The sequence below is a fragment of the Leptonychotes weddellii genome, chromosome 9, assembly GCF_054177405.1.
Source record: "Leptonychotes weddellii isolate Sample4059 chromosome 9, ASM5417740v2, whole genome shotgun sequence".
Lineage (NCBI taxonomy): Eukaryota > Metazoa > Chordata > Mammalia > Carnivora > Phocidae > Leptonychotes > Leptonychotes weddellii.
This window is the reverse complement of record NC_138377.1, coordinates 99,069,785-99,091,250: the sequence shown is the minus strand read 5'-3', so window position 1 is coordinate 99,091,250 and position 21,466 is coordinate 99,069,785. Positions and strand designations below refer to the sequence as shown.

At 34.5% G+C, this 21,466-nt stretch overlaps 1 protein-coding gene across 11 annotated transcripts in view; it reads left to right on the top strand.

Moving 5' to 3' along the window:
• Positions 1-21,466, top strand: part of MYO9A (myosin IXA) — a 271,185-nt gene that overhangs the window by 135,008 nt on the left and 114,711 nt on the right. For all 11 annotated transcript variants that reach the window (XM_081831336.1, XM_081831342.1, XM_081831337.1 and 8 more), the window contains 3 exons: positions 8,546-8,621; positions 17,219-17,362; positions 19,369-19,408. In XM_081831336.1, the coding sequence (XP_081687462.1) occupies positions 8,546-8,621; positions 17,219-17,362; positions 19,369-19,408 (260 nt within the window). The remainder of the gene's footprint in view (positions 1-8,545; positions 8,622-17,218; positions 17,363-19,368; positions 19,409-21,466) is intronic.

Below are 21,466 nucleotides of genomic sequence, written 5' to 3'. Positions count from 1 at the left end.
GATTCATAAGTAAAATCTTCCCCCACACCCAAAAAGGCCAGGTAGCTTCAATAGTAAATTTTATTTAAGAAACGTTTAAGGAAAGAATAATAGCAGTTCTCTTCAACTCGTTCAGAAAATACAGGAGCAAGGAACCCTATGCAAATCATATCATGAGGCTAGTATTATTAAACAAAAACATTGCAAGAGAACTACAGACCAACATACCTCACAATGATAGACGTAAAAAGCCTTAAGAAAATAAGGGCTAACTGAATTCACCAATATATTAAAGGAGAATACATGAAAACCAGTGGAATTTATTCCAGGAATGAAAGGTTGGTTTGATAATAGAAAATCAATCAATATAACTCACTATATTTTTTTAATAGATTTTATTTATTTGTCAGAGAGAGCACAAGCAGGGGGAGCAGTTCCCTGCTGAGCAGGGAGCCCGATGCAGGACTCGATCCCAGGACCCTGGGATCATAACCTGAGCCAAAGGCAGACGCTTAACCTACTGAGCCACCCAGGCATCCCTATAACTCATTATATTATCCATCTAAAAAAAAGAAAAAGCTTATGATATCTCAGTAGTTGGATAAAAAGATTTTGTCATAATTCTTCACTCATTCCTATTTAAAAGCTTTTAGGAGCCTAGGACTAGAAGGCAGCCTCCTCATTTTGAAGAATATGCATGAAAATCCTACAGTAGACTTCATACTTAATGATCAAAGATTGAATACTACTCTCTCACATTGAGAAAAGGCACAGATACCTGCTTTTGCCACTCAGATTTAACACTGTGCTGAAGGTCATACACAGCGCTCTAAGTCAACAAAAAGAAATAAAAGGTGCATAGACTGAAAAGGAAGATGTAGACAACATGATCACCTGTATAAAAAGTGCTAAGGAGGGGCACCTGGGTGGCTCTTGGTTAAGTGACTGCCTTTGGCTGAGGTCATGATCCTAGGGTCCTGGGGTCGAGCCCCACATCCAGCTCCTTGCTCAGCGGGGAGCCTGCTTCTCCCTCTCCCTCTGCCTGCTACTCTGTCTGCTTGTGCTCTCTCTCTCTCTGTGTCAAATGAATAAATAAAAATCTTTTTTTGGGGGCGCCTGGGTGGCTCAGTCGTTAAGCGTCTGCCTTCGGCTCAGGTCATGGTCCCAGGGTCCTGGGATCGAGCCCCGCATCGGGCTCCCTGCTCAGCGGGAAGCCTGCTTCTCCCTCTCCCACTCCCCCTGCTTGTGTTCCCTCTCTCGCTGTATCTCTCTCTGTCAAATAAATTAAAAAAATAAAATCCTTTTTTTTTAAAAAAAGGAAATGTCTCTATATCCAAGGAAATTAAAAAAAAAAAAAAGGTGCTAAGGAGTTTAAAATATGCTATTTAGATGATCTAGAAAGTAAATTCCAACAATCTCACAGGATACCAGGTAAATTTACAAAATTAAGTTATAATATTTTAGCCATGAACATGTGGAAAATGAAATTTATGAATTTCATTTATACATCTTTGGCAGTCAGCCCCCTAGATACTCTCCAGTTATCCTCATACTCTGTTATTCACAACCTGTGTAGTCTCCTGCATTTTACCAGTCTTGGTCTGTGTGACTTATAGGACACGGCAGAAGTGATAGTTTGCCAATTCCAAAATTAAGTTATGAAAAACTACAGTTTCCATCTTAGGTAATTTCTCACTTGCTAGCTCTCTCTTGGATCACTGTTTCTGGGAGAAGTAAGCTGCCATTTGTGAGTAGCCCTGCTGAGAATCCCACTGAAGCCTGTAGTCAACAGTTAGGAACTGATCCTTGCTACTAACTATGTGAGTGACCTTGGAAACAAATCCTTTAGTTCCACTTGAGATGACCACAGCTTTGGCCAGCAGGTTGACTATAACCTCACGAGAGGCCCTATCTCAACCATGCAGCTAAGCAGCTCTGGAAACCTGTTTCTGTAGAAACTCTGTGATTATGATAACTGTCATTTTTAAATGCTAGGGTTTTTTGGTTTTTTTTTTTTAATTTTTTAATTTATATTTTGACAGAGAGAGAGACAGTGAAAGAGGGAACACAAGCAGGGGGACTGGGAGAGGGAGAAGCAGGCTTCCTGCCGAGCAGGGAGCCCAAGGGGAGAGGGAGAAGCAGGCTCCCCGCCAAGCAGGGAGCCCAGTGCAGGGCTTGATCCCAGGACCCTGGGATCATGACCTGAGCCGAATGTAGACGCTTAACGACTAAGCCAACCAGGCGCCCCTAAGTGCTAGGTTTTGAAGTGCTTTAATATGCAGTGGGTAATAATATAACATACCAAAACATGAAATGCTTAGGGATAATTTTTATTTTATTTATTAATTAATTTGGGGGGGGCGGAGAGGGGGAGAGAGAGAGAGAAAGAATCTTATGCAGGCTCCACGCCCAGCACAGAGCCCGATGGGAGGCTCCATCTCACAACCCTGAGATCATGACCTGAGCTGAAATCAGGAGTCAGATGCTTAGCTGACTGAGCCACCCACATGCCTCATGTAGGGATAACTTTAATGAACTTATACAACTAAGAGGAATTGAAAAATATCTAAATAAATGAAGAGATTTTTTGGTAGAAATTCACAAGCCAATAACTAAGACTTACACGGAAATATAGAATATCTAGGATGACAAAATTTTGAGAAAGAACAACAAAGCTAGAGAACTTATACATTACGATTTCAAGACTAAAATAATCATGACATTGTTCTCTTAATGTAAAGATCAGGAGATCAATAGAACCAAATAAAAATCCAGGAAAAGATCTACACATACAGGTCAACTGATTTTCCACAAAGGTGCTGAGATAATCCAGTGGGGTTGAGTATAGTCTTTTAAACAAATGACATTGGAACAACTGGGTAGCCTTATATAAGAAGAGGACTTTGACCTTATCTATAAGATTGAACTCAAAGTGGGTCATATAGCTCTTCATAAAGAGTAAAACTATTAAATTTGTAGAAGAAAACCTGAGAGAAAATCTTTACAATCTTGGGACAGGCAAAGATTTCTTAGATGGGACATAAGAGCATGAACTGTTTAAAAAAAGAAAAAGGATAAAATTGAGTTCACCAAAATTGATAATTTCTACTTTAAAAAAGATCTTGCTAAGAAAACTAAAAGCATACCACACCCTGGGAAACAAAACTTGTGTAATAATTTATAATATTGATAACTGATAATGGACTTGAAAACAATATTTTAGGAGCTCCTGTAGTTAATAAGATAAGCAATTCAGTTAAAAATAGCTTAAAGATTTAAACACGTGCTTCAAAAAAGAAGATATATTAATGATCCACAGGTTCATGAAAGATGATCAGTTTCATTAGTCATTAGGGAAATGCAAACTATAATCACAGTAATGTCACATTAAAACCCTGTATCATGGCTGAATTTTAAGAAGTTGACAATACATAAAAAATTAACACTATTAACTGATGATGAGGTTGTGGAGCAACTGGAACGCTTATATACTCTACTGCAGTATAAAATAGTACAATTACTTCGGGAAAGAATCAGTTTTTTTATAAAGGTGAGCATATACTTTCCATGTATTCCATTAATACCAATCCCAGCTATTTACCTGAGAGAAATGAAAACATACGTTCACCCAAATACTTTTATATATCAGTTGTTAAAATATTATGTGGAATTTGAAACAAGTACTGCTATTTAAAATTAATAAAAATAGATTAACCTCATCAATTAAATTCTCAAAATGAATTTTGCAAGCAGTTCAATTAAATAATATCTACAAGATTCTTTTTTTTTTTTTTAAAGACTTTATTTATTTGAGAGAGAGAGACAGATCATGAGTAGGGAGCAGAGGGAGAATCGGGGCTCGATTATATAGTTATATAGGTAGTTATATATAACCCTAAGTGAAGGTAGATACTTAGCTGACTGAGCCACCCAGGCACCCCATATCTACAAGATTCTTAAAAATGATGAAAATAAAAGGATGGACAAAGGTATACTAGGCAAAGGTGGTGAACAATAGCAATAAATAAAGTTAGGTAGTAATCTGAACAGATCTACACTGATAGAACTTTATTAAAAGATTTAGTTGAGGGGCACCTGAGTGGCTCAGTCGTTGAGCGTCTGCCTTCGGCTCTGGTCATGATCCCAGGGTCCTGGGATTGAGCCCCGCATCGGGCTCCCTGCTCAGCGGGAAGCCTGCTTCTCCTTCTCCCACCTCCCACCCCCACTTGTGTTCCCTCTCTTGCTGTCTCCCTGTCAAATTAAAAAAAAAAGATTTAGTTGAGAAAGACAGAACCTGAACTCACTGGAAAGTTTTGAGATCTGATAAAGAAATGATAAATATGTGTATAAATCTAAATAATTACTTTATAAAACTTAGTAGTAAAGTTTAATTTGCTTGATTAATGGGAAGAAAACAAGGTGGAAATAAGAACTGGGTAACGACATCTGAGATGGGAAGGGGATAACTAGAATCAAAGCATTCAAAGGTTCTTGTACTCTTTAGCAAAAGGGAAGAAAGAATTCAGTTTAGAATTCATGGATATGCTAAAAATTCAAGGATAATCAAAGAGGAGAGTATTTATAACTTCTGAAACAAAAGAAAACAGAATATAAAGAAAATAATTCAGTAGAAATCTGGATGAAAGCATATAATAATTAGGGAAATTCAAGGCATAAAATAAGAAGTCAGAAAAACCAGAAACAACGTAATACAAATAAATTGAAATGAACCAAATTAAATAAAAAACAGGTTATGCAATTAAGAAAAAACTCAATTAGAAGATGTTTATTAGAGAAAAACCTAAATCATATGAACACAGATTCAAAATAAAATATTGAATAAAGTTGTATCAGAAAATTTATTCTTGCTCTCTTGTACAGTTTCCCACCTCCTTTAGGCAACTCTTGTTAAGATTTCTGTTACTATAAATGTTTTGCCTTTTCTAAAAATTTTACTGAAATGGATCATACAGTATGTATTCTTTTGTGTTCCGATTCTCTTATGCAATATAGTGATAAACACATTCATCTATGTTGTTTATATACAATTAATTTGTTGCTGGGTTATTGTATATATATAAACAATTGTATATACAACTTTGTGTTTATCATTTGTTTCTTGATGGATATAAGGGCTGTATACTGTTTTGAGCTATTACGAGGAGCCCTGCTATAAACATTCTTATTCAAGTCATTTTGTGTACATATGTTTTCATGCCTCAGGTAAAACTTATGGTTGGTTACTGTGTCATTAAAGTAAGACTTGTTTAATGTCATTAGGAACTGTCCAACTTTGATATCTTAAAGATACTTTGTTTTCTTTTGACATTATTTGTGATGATAAACTCAGATGTCATCTTGTTATAAATTCTTTCATATCTAATGTACCTTTTTTCCCTCTGGCTGCTAGGCATTTTCTCTTTGCTTTTTGGTTTAGTAATTTATTATTTCCTAGATGTGATTTATATTTATCCTCTTTGGGATTTGCTGTACCTTTTGGACCTGTGATTCAATTGTTTTTCATCAAATTTAGGAAATTTTTGGCTAACATTGTTTCAAAATTTTTTTCTACTGCAATTACTTTTCTTTCTGGATGTCAGTTACGTGTTTTTAGAATATTTGATATTGTCTCAGAGATTCCTTGTACTTTGTTCCTTTTTCTTTTCTTTTTATTCTTTTATTCTTCAGATTAGATAGTTTTTATTTATTGATTTCAAGTTCATTCATCCCCCGTTTAAAGTCTTCTTTTAAACCCATAGAATGAATTTTTTATTTTTAGTTCCAGAATATCCATTTGGTTCCTTTTTACAGTTCCCAGTTTTCCCTTGAGTTTTGCTGTCTGTTAACTCATAAGACCATCTTCTACTTTAAGTCCTTGAACATTATGATAACTATTTTAAAGTTTTTTTTTATGCTGATCCTAGCAAGTGGGGGATGATGGGATCTGAAGCTGTTGGAATGGGATCAGGAGAGAGGTGCACAGACCTTCATTTTCTAAGTGATCAGTTACAAACGTTCAGTGTATGACTCCTGTCCTCTTAATGTTTAAAATATTTAATAATTGATCTTGAAAATCATCACACAGAGGGGAAAAAAGAAAGTCAAATAATATGCATAAAAGAATTACCCTCAAAGAAACACCCTATTGTGTTTGCAGGGAAGATACTCCAAGAAAGAGAAGAAAATTTCCTGTGAATACTTTACAGTATGGAAGAATTTAAGAATGTGTATCCAATAAAGCAGTAGCACAAATTTAAGACTATAAAATATCAGAATGATATTGAAAAGAGGTATTGAACTACTAAAGCATTCAGAGGCATAAAGCTACATCTGTATGAGCTCAAAAAATGGTGGAAAATAGCTGAAAATTGAATTACTAATATTGAAGAAAGGCCTGAGATGATTATGTTTCAATACACGGAAGAAAATAATAGATATGGAGGATAGAAAATGATAATTTGTTGTAGGGATAATTGGTGCCCATAACTAAGGAACTGATTAAATAAAAACAATGAATTCAGTATATAAGAAAATAAAGTTATTCAAAGTTCTAAATGAATTTGTTGATCACAAGATATATTTCCAGTAACAGTTTACTGGAAATTCTCCTGGGAATTTACTTAGGAGTAGAATTGCTGGGTCATATGGTAATCCTATGTTTACTTTTTCGATGAACTGCTAGATTGCTTTCCAAAGTGACTGTATCATTTCACATTTCAGCAGTGTATAAAAGGTTCTAATTTTTTCATGTCCTTGGCAACAATTATTATCTGTCTTTTTGATTATAGCCATACTGGTGGGTGGTATCTCGTTGTAGTTTTGATTTTCATTTCTCTGTTGACTAATGATGTTGAGCATCATTTCATGAACTTATTAGCCCTTTGCATATTTTCTTTGGAAAAATATCTGTTGTAATCCTGTGTTCATTTTTAAATTGGGTTGTCTTTTTATTATTCACTTGTAAGAGTTCTTTTTATTTTCTGGATTCAAGTTCCTTATCAGATATTTGATTTACAAACATTTTCTATCATTCTGTGGGTTGTCTTTTTTTACTTTCTTGATCTGTTGTCTTTTGAAGCACAGTAGTTTTAAATTTTGATGATGTCCAGTTTATCCATGTTTTTCTTTGGTTGCTTATGCTTTGGGTGACATACCTAAGTAATATTATTGCCTAATTCAATGTCAGAAAGATTTACTCCTATGTTTTCTTTTAAGAGTTTTATACTTTTAGCACTTATTTTGATTTTTGGTCCAACTTCATTCTTGTACATGAGGATATCTAGTTTTCCCAGCACCATTTTTTGAAAAGATTATTCTTTTCCCATTGAATTGTCTTGACACCTTTGTCAAAATTCATTAGATCATAAATGTAAAGGTCTATTCTGTATTCTCCATTCCTTTCCATTGTTTGTCTTTCTTTATGTAAGTACCATACTGTCTCAATTACTCTACCTTTATAGTAAGTTTCGAATTCAGAAGTGTGAGTCCTCCAACCATGTTCTTCTTTTTCAGCATTGTTCTGACTATTCTGGGTCCTTTGCATTTCCATATTAATTTTAGGATCAGTTTATTCATCTCTATAAAAAAATGATGCTGGAATTTTAATAGAGATTGCATGGACCTGTAGATAAATTTAGGGAGCATCGCTAACTTAACAGTAATTAAGTTTTCCAATCCATGAGTATGAATAGCATTCTTCCATTTATTTAGGTTTCTTTTAATGATGTTTTGTAGTTTTCAATGTAGACATTTTATACTTTTTAAAGTTTATTCTTTTTGTATTATTTTGATGTTATTATTAATGGAATTTTCTAATTTTATTTTCTGATTGTTTATTACTATTGTATAGAAATACAATTGATTTTTAAATATTGATCTTATATCTTATAATTGTGCTGAATTCTTTTATTAGTCCTAGTAGTTTTTTTGTGGGTTACTTAGGATTTTCTACATACAGGATTGTTATCTTGAATAGATACTTTGACTTCCTTTCCAATGTCTCTTAACTATATTAAATGTCCGTGTATATGGTGTTAGTAAATTCATGGCCTTATGTGTATAGCGCTTCGATGTTTATCATATGATTTAAAGTAAATTATAACTTTAAAATATTGGTAATCCTTAGTAAGGAAATAATTTGTTGTTTTTGATTCGCATTGTCTATATGTAAGATTAATTGGCCTCTGAACTCTATAGTCCATGTTAGCAATATATTTATTACTGAAAAATGATGCAAAGGAATCGTTAGGAATTTTTTGAATATTAAAATAATGAGCTTATACATTTCTAGACCTTCAACCCAGTTATCCTTCATATTCTGATAATGTTTAAATGAGAGAAGAAATAAAATTTATTATTTAATTCCCTAATTGGGTTCATTGTTGGCTAAGTCAGGTTTGTAAGTAACAGTCATGGGACTTGGTTCATGTTATTATTTAGACATTTCTGACATGTTTAGCAAATATTTACTATTGAAGTACATTAATTTTATTTGTCCTTAGAAAAAATGTTTCATGTTTAGTTTCTTTTAGCATTGATTTGAAAATGTCTACTTTTTGTTTGTTAGGTATAACCCGGAAAAATCCCAGAACACCTCTTTCTGATCTCCAGGGCATGAATACTCTAAATGAAAAAAACCAACAGTAAGTATGCTTAGTTTATGTTTTCAAGGAAGTATAGAAGAAATAATTAGAATCCTTATTAATACTTTTGTGGGTTAAAAAATATGAAGAAAATCAGGCCTAGTTTGTTTTTGTTTCATGATGCTTTTATGAATAGTGTAACAAGGTATGAAACTGGACTAAATATGTGTGTGTAACTAGTCACAGTACTGTTTGCAGTAGCATTAGCTATAGTAAGAGGTAAGACTGAGAGGATTTGAAATAGTACATAATAAGTTTGATAAACATGTTTAGTGGGAAGCTCCTATTCAAGCTTTACACATTAATGTAGCATTTGATATAAGAGAATATACAGAAGACACATGTACATTAGGAAGCATACCAACAAAATGAACCTACTACCCAAGTTCAGAACCAGAAGACTTTAGTATTACTGCAACCACCTTTATATTACTTTCTGATCACTCCCTCCTCTCTACTCTCAGGTAACTGCTATCCAGAATTTTATGTTTATCATTACTGTGCTCGTAAAAAAAGTTTTACAGTAAATGTATGTTTTTGCTAAGCAATAACTTGTTTGGCTTTTCTAGTTCTTGAGTTTTACAGAAATACTGGTAAATAGTATGCTGTCTTCTATGACTTTTTTTTCCCCCTTCAACAATATTCATCTAAGATTCAACCATCTTCTTGCAAGTAGTTTATTCTTTTTAGTTGTTGTATAATATTATATACTATGGGGGAGTGGGGAGTTATTGTCTAATGAATACAAAGTTTCAGTTTGGCTAACACTGGAGATAGATAGTGGTGATTTTTGCAGAGCATTGTGAATGTACTCAATGACAGTATACTCAGTGTACTTTGAAAATATTAAAATGGACAGAGAACAGATTGGTGGTTGCCCAAGGTTGGGGTAGGGTATGGGCAAAATGGGTGAGGTGGTCAAAAGATACAAACTCCCAGTTCTAAAATAAATAAGTCATGGGAAAGTAATGTGTAGTATAGTGACCATAGTTAATAATATTGTATATTTGAAAGTTGCTAAGACAGCAGATCTTAAAAGTTCTCATCACAGAACAAAAATTTGTAACTGTGTGTAGTGATAGATAGTAACTACACGTATTCTGGTGATCATTTTGCAGTGTATATAAATATTCAGTCGTTCTTTTGTATATCTGAAACTAATGAAATGTTGTGTCAATTATTTCTCAATAAAAAAGAAAAGTGGTAAGTTTTATTTATTTTTTTTTTTTTTAAAGATTTTATTTATTTGAGAGAGAGAGGGAGCACTAGCAGGGGAAAGGGGAATGGGTAGAGGGACAAGCAGACTCCCGCTGAGTGTGGAGCAGACTCGGGGCTCCATCCCAGGACCCCGAGATCATGACCTGAGCCGAAGTCAGACGCTTAACCAACTGAGCCACCCAGGCATCCCATTATGTGTTTTTTTTATCACAATAAAATAATTACATGGCATTAATATACCGTAATAGATTTGTCCATCAGTGGATATGTGGGTGGTTCTTTTACCATTGCAAATGGTGCTACTTTAAACATGCTGATACCAATCTCCTGGTTCACCTATTATTATATCTCTGGGATATGTACTTAGTAGTGGAACTGTTAGTTCAGTAGGAGTTTTATAAGATAATCCCAAATTGCTTTTCAAGGTAGTTGTACTAATGTACACAAACAGTGGCAATTGAAAGTTCCCTTTGCTTCATTCCTTGCCAGCACAACTGATTGTCAGACTTCTTAACTTTTGGTAATCTGGTGGTTATGAAATAGTATCTCATAATTTGCTTTTCCGTGCTTATTAAGGATGCTGAACAGTTTTTATATATTTTATGGCCATTCATGTATTTTGAAATGCTATTTGCCCATATCTCTTTTTTAAAAAGTATTCTTTATAAATTTTATGTACTGATCCCATTTCAGTTATATGTTTCAAATGTGTTCTCCCAATTTGTTTTTTTTTTTAATTTTTTATTTTTTAAAGATTTTATTTATTTATTTGACAGAGAGAGACACAGCGAGAGAGGGAACACAAGCAGAGGGAATGGGAGAGGGAGAAGCAGGCTTCCCGCGGAGCAGGGAGCCCGATGTGGGGCTCGATCCCAGGACCCTGGGATCGTGACCTGAGCCGAAGGCAGACGCTTAACGACTGAGCCACTCAGGCGCCCCTGTGTTCTCCCAATTTGTAGCTTATCTTTTTACTTTAATGGTGCCTTGTGGTGAACAAAAATTCTTAAATTTAATGTAGCTAAATATATTTTTTCTCTCGATTTGTCCATTTTACAGCTTATTTTAAAAATTCTTTCCTAGTCCCAAATCATTCAGCCAGATTTTCCTCTAAAATTTTCTAATGTTTATCACCATTTCAACCCCAAGCTAAATTTGTCAGTTGGCTGAGTTTGTCAGTTGGCTGAATTTCCTCTGATCTTAAACAGATGCATCATGAATCAGTTTTATTTTCCCCTACAAATCCCTCATGGCATTTTTTTTAATCTGTACTAATCTGGATTTGTCACATTGGTATCTTCCTTTACCTTTGTATTGGGCATTCTTTTTGTCATTCTTTTTGCATCAACTTTTTTCTAACATTTTTTCCTCTTTTATGTCTACTTTGTAAACTTTTATGGAGCATATCCTCTAGTAGCTCCATGTGAAAATATGTATGAGAGGAAAATATTTTGGTTCCTCCTTAACTAAACATGCTTTTATTCTGACCTCACACTTGATTGGTAATTTGCCTGTGTATAGAACCCTTGGTTAGAAATAATTTTTCTTCAGAAATTTGAAGACATTGCTACATTGCGTTTTAGTTCTAACTTGCTGATTTCTGAGTCCTATTTTTAAATAGCTTTATTGAGATATAATTTACATACCACAGAGTTTCATTCATTTAAAATACATAATTTAGTGGGGTTTGGTGTATTCAAGAGTTAGCTTAATCATCCCAAAATCTAAGTTAGAGCATTTTAATCACTCCAAAAAGAAACTTCCTACTCACTAGTTTCTCTCCATTCCTCATATTCTTGCTAATTGTAGGGAAATACTAATATACTTTTGGTCTCTACAGATGTGCCTATTCTGGAAATTTAGTTTAAATAGAATCTTACAATATGTGGCCTTTTGTGTGATACTTTTTTCACTTAGCATGATGTATTCAGGGATCATCCACATTGTAGCATGTACCAGTATTTCATTCCTTTTTATGGCAGAACATTCCATTGTATGGTTATTTTGTTTATAAATTAATCAGTTGACAAACACTCAGGCTTTCCCCTTTTGGCTATTTTTTTTTTTAAAGATTTTATTTATTTATTCATGAGAGACAGAGAGAGAGAGGCAGAGGGAGAAGCAGGCTCCCAAGGAGCAGGGAGCCTGATGTGGGACTCGATCCCAGGACCCTGGGATCATGACCTGAGCCGAAGGCAGATGCTTAACCATCTGAGCCACCCAGGTGCCCTTCCCCTTTTGGCTATTAAGAATAATGCTGCTCTGAACATTCATGTACAAGTGTTTGTGTGGATATATGTTTTCCATTATTTTGAGTATGTACTTAGGAATGAAATTTCTGGGTCAAATCTCTGTGTTTTGTTTAACATTTTGAGAAATTGCCAAACTTTTTTTCAAAGTGGCTGTGACGTTTTACATTGCCACTGGTAATAGATAAGTGTTCCATTTTCTCTTTTGCCAATATCTGTTATTGACTGTCCTTTTAATTTTAGTGGTGTTAGTGATGGGTGTGAAGTAGTATCTCATTGTGGTTTTGATAATGGATTTCTCTAATGCCTACAAATGTTGAGCATCTTTTCATGTGCTTATTGATCATTTGTATATCTTCATTGGTGATTCATATATCTTCTTTGAATAAATGTTTCCTTTGCTATGAAAAATTTTTTTGGGGGGGCATATATTCTTCTTTCCAAGTATAAAAATGTAATTGTCTTAAAACTGTTATCAAACAGTATTGTATTTAAATTTAATAATATATGCTAACATCTTTTTATGCCATTAAATATTATTCTACAACATGATTTTTTTTTAAAGATTTATTTATTTATTTAGAGAGAGCAGGGAGAAGGGCAGAGGGAAAGAATCTCAAGCTGACTCCCCCGTGAGCATGGAGACCCCCCCACCCGCACCGACATGGACTCGATCTCATGACCCTGAGCTGAAATCAAAGAGTCAGTGCTCAACTGACTGAGCCATCCAGGTGCCTCTACAACATGATTTTTAATGACCTCATAGACTTCCATTGGGTGGTTGTAACATAATTTATTTCACCTGTTTCCAATTACTGGTTACTTAGGTTTTTTTATATTGATGAAAATTTTTGTAATTAAATTTTTGCATGTTTGATTATTATCTTCTGTCCTTTTTAATTAAAAGCTTGACCAGAAAGACAGAAGGAAGTTACTATAAAATTTTAAAGATATTGTCCCAGCTATCCAAAAAGCATAGTTTAAAAAGAACTAATGGAAAAATATTTTAAGGTTACATTCCATTTTTCAAAAGCAGGAAGTTTCAAAAGTAGTACAAAGGAAAAAATAGTTCATAGAGTCCCATGTACCTACTCTTCACTTAGCTTCCCTAAGTGACATCTTATATAGTGATAATGATAGTATATTATCAAAAGCAGGAAATTTACATTAGCACATTAATATTAACTAGACTACAGTTTTCACCATTTTTAGAAATCTGCAGGTGTGTCTCTATATAGATTTTTGCAATTGTACCCCATCTATACATTTGTGTAACTAATGCCACAATCAGGATACAGAACATATAACTGAAATGGAATCAGTACATAAAATTTATAAAGAATACTTTTTAAAGAAGAGATATGGGCAAATAGCATTTCAAAATACATGAATGGCCATAAAATATATAAAAACTGTTCAGCATCCTTAATAAGCACGGAAAAGCAAATTATGAGATACCATTTCATAACCACCAGATTACCAAAAGTTAAGAAGTCTGACAATCAGTTGTGCTGGCAAGGAATGAAGCAAAGGGAACTTTCAATTGCCACTGTTTGTGTACATTAGTACAACTACCTTGAAAAGCAATTTGGGATTATCTTATAAAACTCCTACTGAACTAACAGTTCCACTACTAAGTACATATCCCAGAGATATAATAATAGGTGAACCAGGAGATTGGTATTATTATTATATTAATAATATTATTAATATTATTTTCATGCTGTTTTGAGTGAGTTTTTTGCTTTTATAATCAATTGTTCATTGCTATTATATAGAAATATAATTGAATTTTTAAACCTTGCTTAATTGATTGGTTCTAATAGTCGTTTAGTGGATTCCTTTGAGTATTCCATGTAAGATCATGTCTTATGTGACTAAGTATAAATTTACTTCTTTCTTTCCAATTTGGATATCTTTTTTTTTTTTTCTTACTTGAAAATTTCAGTAGAAATTTCAGTAGAGTTGAATAAGAGTGGCCAGAGCTCACATCCTTGTCTTATTCCTGATATTAGTGGGAAATCTTACAGTTTATTTTTAGTCATTAAGCATTATGTATTGTTTGGGTTTTTTTTATAGATGCCCTTTTTCTGATTCTTGAGCCCTTGTATGTGACATCTCTCCTCTATACTTAAGTACCAGAATCTTGTAGGATCTGTCTAGAAACTCTTTTGTTGGGTCTTGAGTCTACTTGAACTATTTTATTATGACTTTTCATCTTGTTTTGTTTTGATTTATAAGAAATAATCTCTCCTACTTCCTCATCTTTAAATCTGTTATTAGTGAAAAATCTCGAAGTCATCCTTAATTTCTGCTTTCTCATACATTCCCCATTTGGTCCATCAGCAAGTTACATTGGCTGTACTGTAAAATGATACCCAGAATCTCACCATTTCTTATTCCTTCCACTGCTGTTGCCCTGGTATGGATTACTGTAATAGCCTCCTAAAATAATCTCCCTTTTATCCTTGGCCCCCCAAACAGTTTTCAATACAGCAACCAGATCATTATTTTAATATAATGTCATATATAAATATGTATAATATAAAATGCATTTTAGTATTAAAAAGCTGAATCATGTTAGCGTTTTCCTGAAAGTCCTTCTTTGTCATTTTTTCTCATTCCCATTAAAAGCCAAAGATTCTGGGGTGCCTGGGTGGCTCAGTGGGTTAGGTGTCTGCCTTTGGCTTAGGTCATGATCCTGGGGGTCCTGGGATGGAGCCCAGTGTCAGGTGTGATGGGCTCCTTGCTCAGCAGGGAGCCTGCTTCTCTCTCTCCCTCTGCTCCCCCCCCACCCCTGCTTATGTTCTCTCTCATGCACTCTCTCTCAAGTAAATAAATAAAATCTTAAAAAAATGAAAGCCAAAAATTCTTACATTTCCTAGAAGGTATATGTAACATGGCTTCCTTCTCCCTCTCTGACTTGGTCTACCATTTTTCCTGTTTATTCCACTCCAGTCTTGCTGATTTATTTAATATATCTCATATTCATCAACAAAATTCTTGCCTCCCGCTCTATGTTTGCTCTTCTTTCTGAATAGAATGCTCTTTTTCCAGATAACTGCTTGATTTGCTTTTTTATCTCCTTCACATCTCTGTTTAAATGGAGTCTTATTCATGGGGCCTCTCCTGACGTCCCTATTAAAGTCTAGCATCCTGGCATTCTTCTTCTTGTATGTTTAAAATTTCTCCTTAGCACCTATTATCCAACATACAATGTATTTCTTATGCGTTTATTGTTTGTTTTCTTCCATTTGAATTTAAGTAATGTGAAGATGATAGAAAAAAATTGGTACTAGTTGGTGCTCAGTAAATATTTTTGAATGAGTGGATATATTCTGCATTTTCATTGGTGTTACATTTTTAATGTTTAGGAGCTTTTCATTACTTTGTTTTCTCAATTTTGAAATTTTTCGTAATATCTTACTCTGTAGATGCAATATTTTCTCTCTTCTCTAAAAATATTACTGATAGCTTTAAAAATCTTTTTTTACTTCCAAGTTGTTTATGTCATGATTGTTTTGGTCTCTGTTTCATGCTAGGGGCTTTCCTCAGATGTCTAGTGAACCTTGGTCAACTGTTCATATTCATATTGAAACACTAAAAAGCTAATTGGAATCTGTTTAATTGGGTGTGTTGTCAGTGTCTAGAACATATCAGTATATCTTTGGGTCTTTCCTCTTGGGCTGGTCAAATTCCACACAAAAGTTTAATTTTCTTCTTGGAGGATATAGTCCCAGCTGCCATATTTTCAGTATTTTCTTTGACTTTTGTAAAGTATACCCATCCCCATTTGTGCCTGGTGCTGTCTAGTCCATGGACTTTCTCTTTCATCCTCTTGCTTAGATAAAGGAGGGATGGTCATCAGGCTGCATGGAGTTCTAACTGCTTTTAAACTGACTTTCAACTTAGTGCTCTTGTTCTTAACCCATCTTTTCCACCACTTCCATAGGTACATGGTACCACCAGCTCTGGAGCCTTTGGGAGTTTTGTAAATATGGATACTTCTCAGTCTTTTTCCACAGCCAGTTTAAGATTGCTTTCTATAGGGACAGCTGGGTGGCTCAGTTGGTTAAGGGTCTGCCTTCAGCTCAGGTCATGATCCCAGGGTCCTGGGAATGGGTCCCATATCAGGCTCCTTGCTCGACAGGAAGCCTGCTTCTCCCTCTGCTTGTGCTCTCTCTCTCTCTCTGACAAATAAATAAAATCTTTAAAAAAAAAAAAAGTTGTTTCTATATTCATCTGCTTTCCATATTTCAAAACTGTTACTATTTTCTCAGTATATTTTCTTTGTTTATTCCCTTAAAAATTATTTTATTAAATTTTCACAGGTCTCTGGAGGAATCCAAATATGTGGCCAATTTGTTATCTGTACCTGGAAAGCCCCCTATTAATTCTTCATATTTTAATCACTGATAATTTTATCTGTTTTGTTCACTCCTCTATCTCCAGTGGCTAGAATAGTGCTCAGCTCATAGAAGATGCTTAGTAACTTTGGTGGATACGTCGTACGTAGTGAGTGTGTGACCTTCCAGGAAGAAATTAAATATTCCATAGAATGGGGTAGCCTATTAGGATTGTAAATTCCTTCAGTAGTATTTGGAAGTTCTAATATCTAACAAAGACAAAAAAAATCACATTACATGTAATACCTTTTATATTATTTACTGATTGTAAATAATTTAATAGATTTAAAGATATTAGCTGTATTAGGGGCGCCTGGGTGGCTCAGTCATTAAGCATCTGCCTTCGGCTCGGGTCATGATCTCAGGGTCCTGGGATCAAGCCCTGCATCAGGCTCCCTACTCCACGGGAAGCCTGCTTCTCCCTCTCCCATTCCCCCTGCTTGTGTCCCTCTCTAGCTGTGTCTCTCTCTGTCAAATAAATAAATAAAATCTTAAAAAAAAAAAAGATAGTGGCTGTATTATATGTGCACATTGGTATTTGAATGTACCAGACTCCATAGAAATTCTTCGTTCTGAACGAGGAAAAGATTAGTTCAAATTGATTGGTAATCTCTGTGATAATATAATTTTCTGCTGGTTTAGCTTTTTTCCTTATTTAAACAATTTGGAGATTGTTAGATATGTCTCAGTTAACTAAAGCAAATTGTACTGTATTTGATTTTTGCAGAGATACATTTGATATTGCATGGAATGGCAGAACTGGGATTCGTCAGAGCAGACTATCAAGTAGCACCTCTTTGCTTGATAAAGACGGGATATTTGCTAATTCAGCTAGCAGCAAACTCTTGGAGAGAGCCCATGGAATTCTCATGTTAGTATTGATCAGAAATGTGGATTGCTTTTTATGACTGGTTTAAAATTTCTGGCTGAAAAAGAAGAGGGGTGATGGTGAATCATTTTCATGAGTAGAATTTTGAGTAAAACAAGTGAATCAGAAGTTGTATTTAGAGCTGTGAATCTCATGCATTAAGAAGCTGGTGATTTTGGGCGCCTGGGTGGCTCAGTTGGTTAAGCGACTGCCTTCGGCTCAGGTCATGATCCTGGAGTCCCAGGATCGAGTCCCGCATCGGGCTCCCTGCTCGGCAGGGAGCCTGCTTCTCCCTCTGACCCTCCCCCCTCTCATGTGCTCTCTCTCTCTCATTCTGTCTCAAATAAATAAATAAAATCTTTAAAAAAAAAAAAAAAAAAAAACTGGTGATTTGTTTGTTTTCATCTCACCGGGAGAATCATGGTTGGATGTACTCATGGAGATGATTATTACTCTTTGACAGACCCTACCTCCAGATAGAGAAAAAACTTTTAGCTCTTTTTAGGATTCCCAATCTTGAACTGCAAATGTCCTTTAATTTGGACAGTCCTAACAAATTGGGCAGTAAAATCCCGTATAAAATGGTGACTGGGCCTTCCAGAATATTAGGTACAACAGCTCCTGTTTCTATTACGGTGACTTGAATGTCAGATTTAAGGGCCCCATCTCAAAGAAAATTTGCTTTGACTTTTTGTAATCTAGAAGAAGAACTTTGTGAGATGTTTATACAGCATTCAAGAGCCTGTCTTTCTACCAAACAATAAACTAGAAAGAACCATGGGAAAAAAAAATGGTGACTGGGATCGTATATAGTGATATATAACCTTTATCCAGCCTGCCGTTCCTCATTATCTGATTATAGGACTGGTTTGAAGGCATGGATATAACTATGCAGGGTGGACCAGTAAAAAGTTCTTAGTTCCCTGTATCCACATATTTCAGACACTATTTCAAAGCATATTTTTGGGCCACTAGCTAGATGTATGACTGAATTGGATTCTTTAATCCCTGTCTAAGTCAATGTTTAACAGTGCTAATGGGCTCAATTTATATAAGTCTTGCTGTACTTCAGAATTGTAAATTAACTCATTTAATCCTCACAATAACTTTTAAGAGGTTGATGGTATTATCATCCTCATTTTACATTATTATATTCTACATTATTTTACATTATCACGTTGATGAAACTGAGACTTAGAGAAAAATCCTACCCTAGCAGGATTTAGATTTAGGTAGAGTTTAGATTCAAGCTCAGGTCTTTCTGACTCCCCAGCTCATATTCATAAGCCTTGGGCATTATTCCTTTTCTTTCTTTATCTATTAAAAAAATCTTGATGTAAATATAATACTGAATTATAAGAAAAAAAAGAACAGAAGAAAATTTTTAATTTCTTTTTTTTTTTTTAAAGATTTTATTTATTTATTTGTCAGAGAGCACAAACGGGGAGTGGCAGGCAGGGGGAGAAGCAGACTTCCCACTGAGCAAGGAGCCCAATGTGGGACTCGATCCCAGGACCTCGGGACCATGACCTGAGCTGAAGGCAGACGCTTAACTGGCTGAGCCACCCAGGCATCCCGAGAATTTTTAATTTCTAAAAGGGGACAGTTATTAAGTTTTTTAATAAGTACATTTTAAAAATCCATGAAATTAGGCCTCTATTTAAAGTCTTAAAATGACAGAAACAAAGTTTCTATAGGTATAAGAAAGTAGAACTTTATTAATGTCAAAAGAAAACAACATTTTAGTTTTGAATGTACAACATTACATTACTGATTATCAGACTTAAATCTGTTTATAGCAGTATTACAGAGCAGGCATTTCTTTTCTTGTTCTCTTTTCCTTGCTTTTTTTCATTCCCAAAGGTGCCTGCTTAGTTGAGTCAGTGTTTTCATCTTGGAAATGGGAATATAAATCTACTATTTTAGTAGAGACCTGGAAATCATTCATCTGTATAATAGTTTTTTGTAATAATTTCTAATTTTTCAAATGTAATGATTTGTCTGTATAGGAGAAACAAAAATTTCAAGTCCAAGCCTGGCCTTCCAAAGGTGAGTATTATGAAAAACTTTTTTCTATTGGTGCCCTACACCATAATTATTTTTTTATTACTCATGCAAACGGTCTTTATAAATAATCAAAGATAAGCAATACCTTATTTGTACCCAAAAGGAGGATTAATTTGTGTAATTAGTTAAATCCATTTTAGAAATAACACTGGATATTAGGAAATGGTTTAATGGTTCAGGTAAATATTTGTGATATATCTCATATTCTAGTGTTTGAAAAGCATCTGAAGTATAAATGTTAATTTTTGTTGAGTAATTGCATCTTTACATAAGATTTTTTCTTTTATCCTTAAGCCAGGTTAAGGTCAAATTTTGAATTTTACCTGATTTTAAATAATTTCTAATTAGTGCTTATCTAACTCATTATCATTTAGCCCTAGTCAGACAAGTTTCTGTAAAGGTCCAGATAGGCTCTCAAGCCTATAGTCTCTGTTAACTACTTAGCTATGCTATTGTAGCACAAGTGCAGCTATAGACAATATGTAACTAAATAAGTGTGACTGTATTTCACTAAACTTTATTTTTAGACATTGAAATTTGGATTTCACATAATTTTTCACATATCATTAAATACTATTTTAATGTTTTTTTCAACCATATAAACCATATAAAAACAGTGGATAGGATTTGGCCCATGGCTATAATTTTCCTACAGTGATCTACATAGTAGATTTTTATTTATTTATTTATTTATTTATTTATTTATTTTAAAGATTTTATTTATTTATTTGAGAGAGAGAATGAGATAGAGAGAGCATGAGAGGGAGGAGGGTCAGAGGGAGAAGCAGACCCCCCACCGAGCAGGGAGCCCGATGCGGGACTCGATCCCGGGACTCCAGGATCATGACCTGAGCCGAAGGCAGTCGCTTAACCGACTGAGCCACCCAGGCACCCCTACATAGTAGATTTTTAGATGGCATTCCAAAAATATTTACTGAATTTACTAAAGGAAGAAAAATCTGTTTCTTTCTCTTGTACTGTCCCAAAGAAGGAATCCTGTCACTTGTCACCTTTTTGATGAATTCCAAAATTAAAAAAAAAAACTGAGAAGGAGCTGTTTATTCTCACAATTCTCGAGTTCAAAAAACAAAAAAAAAAAATATGAGGTTATTATTTCTTCTACTTAAGCCTCTTAGGCTTCTAAGGAAAATGTAATGCACTGCTTATGTGGTTTCTGGTAGTGGTAAATATTGTTTTAAACCACAAAGCACAAAGAAAATTTATGTTAAGTGGTTTGTAATTATATTCTTATCACGAAAAGATTTTATGTAGAGAAAAAGGGTACCACTTGCATTATCAAACATCTTATCTTTTCATTTGTGTTTCTTTTTTCCTTCACTGTCTCTTTAGTCTTTTGTTTTTGTTTCAAGTTTTTATTTAAATTCTAGTTAGTTAACATGTAGTGTAATATTGGTTTCAGGAGTAGAAAGTAGTGATTCATCACTTACATAGAACAGTGCTTATCACAAGTGCCCTCCTTAATACCCATCATCCATCTAGCCCCTCCCCCACTCACCTCCCTCCATCAACCCTCAGTTCTCTGTAGTTAATAGTGTCTTATGGTTTGCCTCCCCCCACCTATTTTTTCTTCTTCCCCTATGCTGTTTTGTTTCTTAAGTTACACATATGAGTGAAATTGTATGGTATTTGTCTTTCTCTGACTGACTTATTTTGTGTAGCGTAATATACTCTAGCTCTATCCATGTCTTGCTCTAGTGGCTAGATTCTTTTTGATGGCTGAGTAATATCTGTGTGTGTGTGTGTGTGTGTATACACATATATATCTCTCTCACATTTTCTTTATCCATTCATCGGTTGATGGACCTTTGGACTCTTTCCCTAATTAGCCTTTTAGTATTTTGAATGCCACCACTGGGTCTAGCTATTTGTACCATTCTTTTTACTCTCCTCAAGTGAATACTTCTCTTAAAACTTCATATGGTTTAAAAATATTCATGTTAGCTACACCTGAAGTAACAAATTCTATTCAATTATCAGTCACAGAAATCCCGTCTATTTCTCTATTTATTTTTATTGATG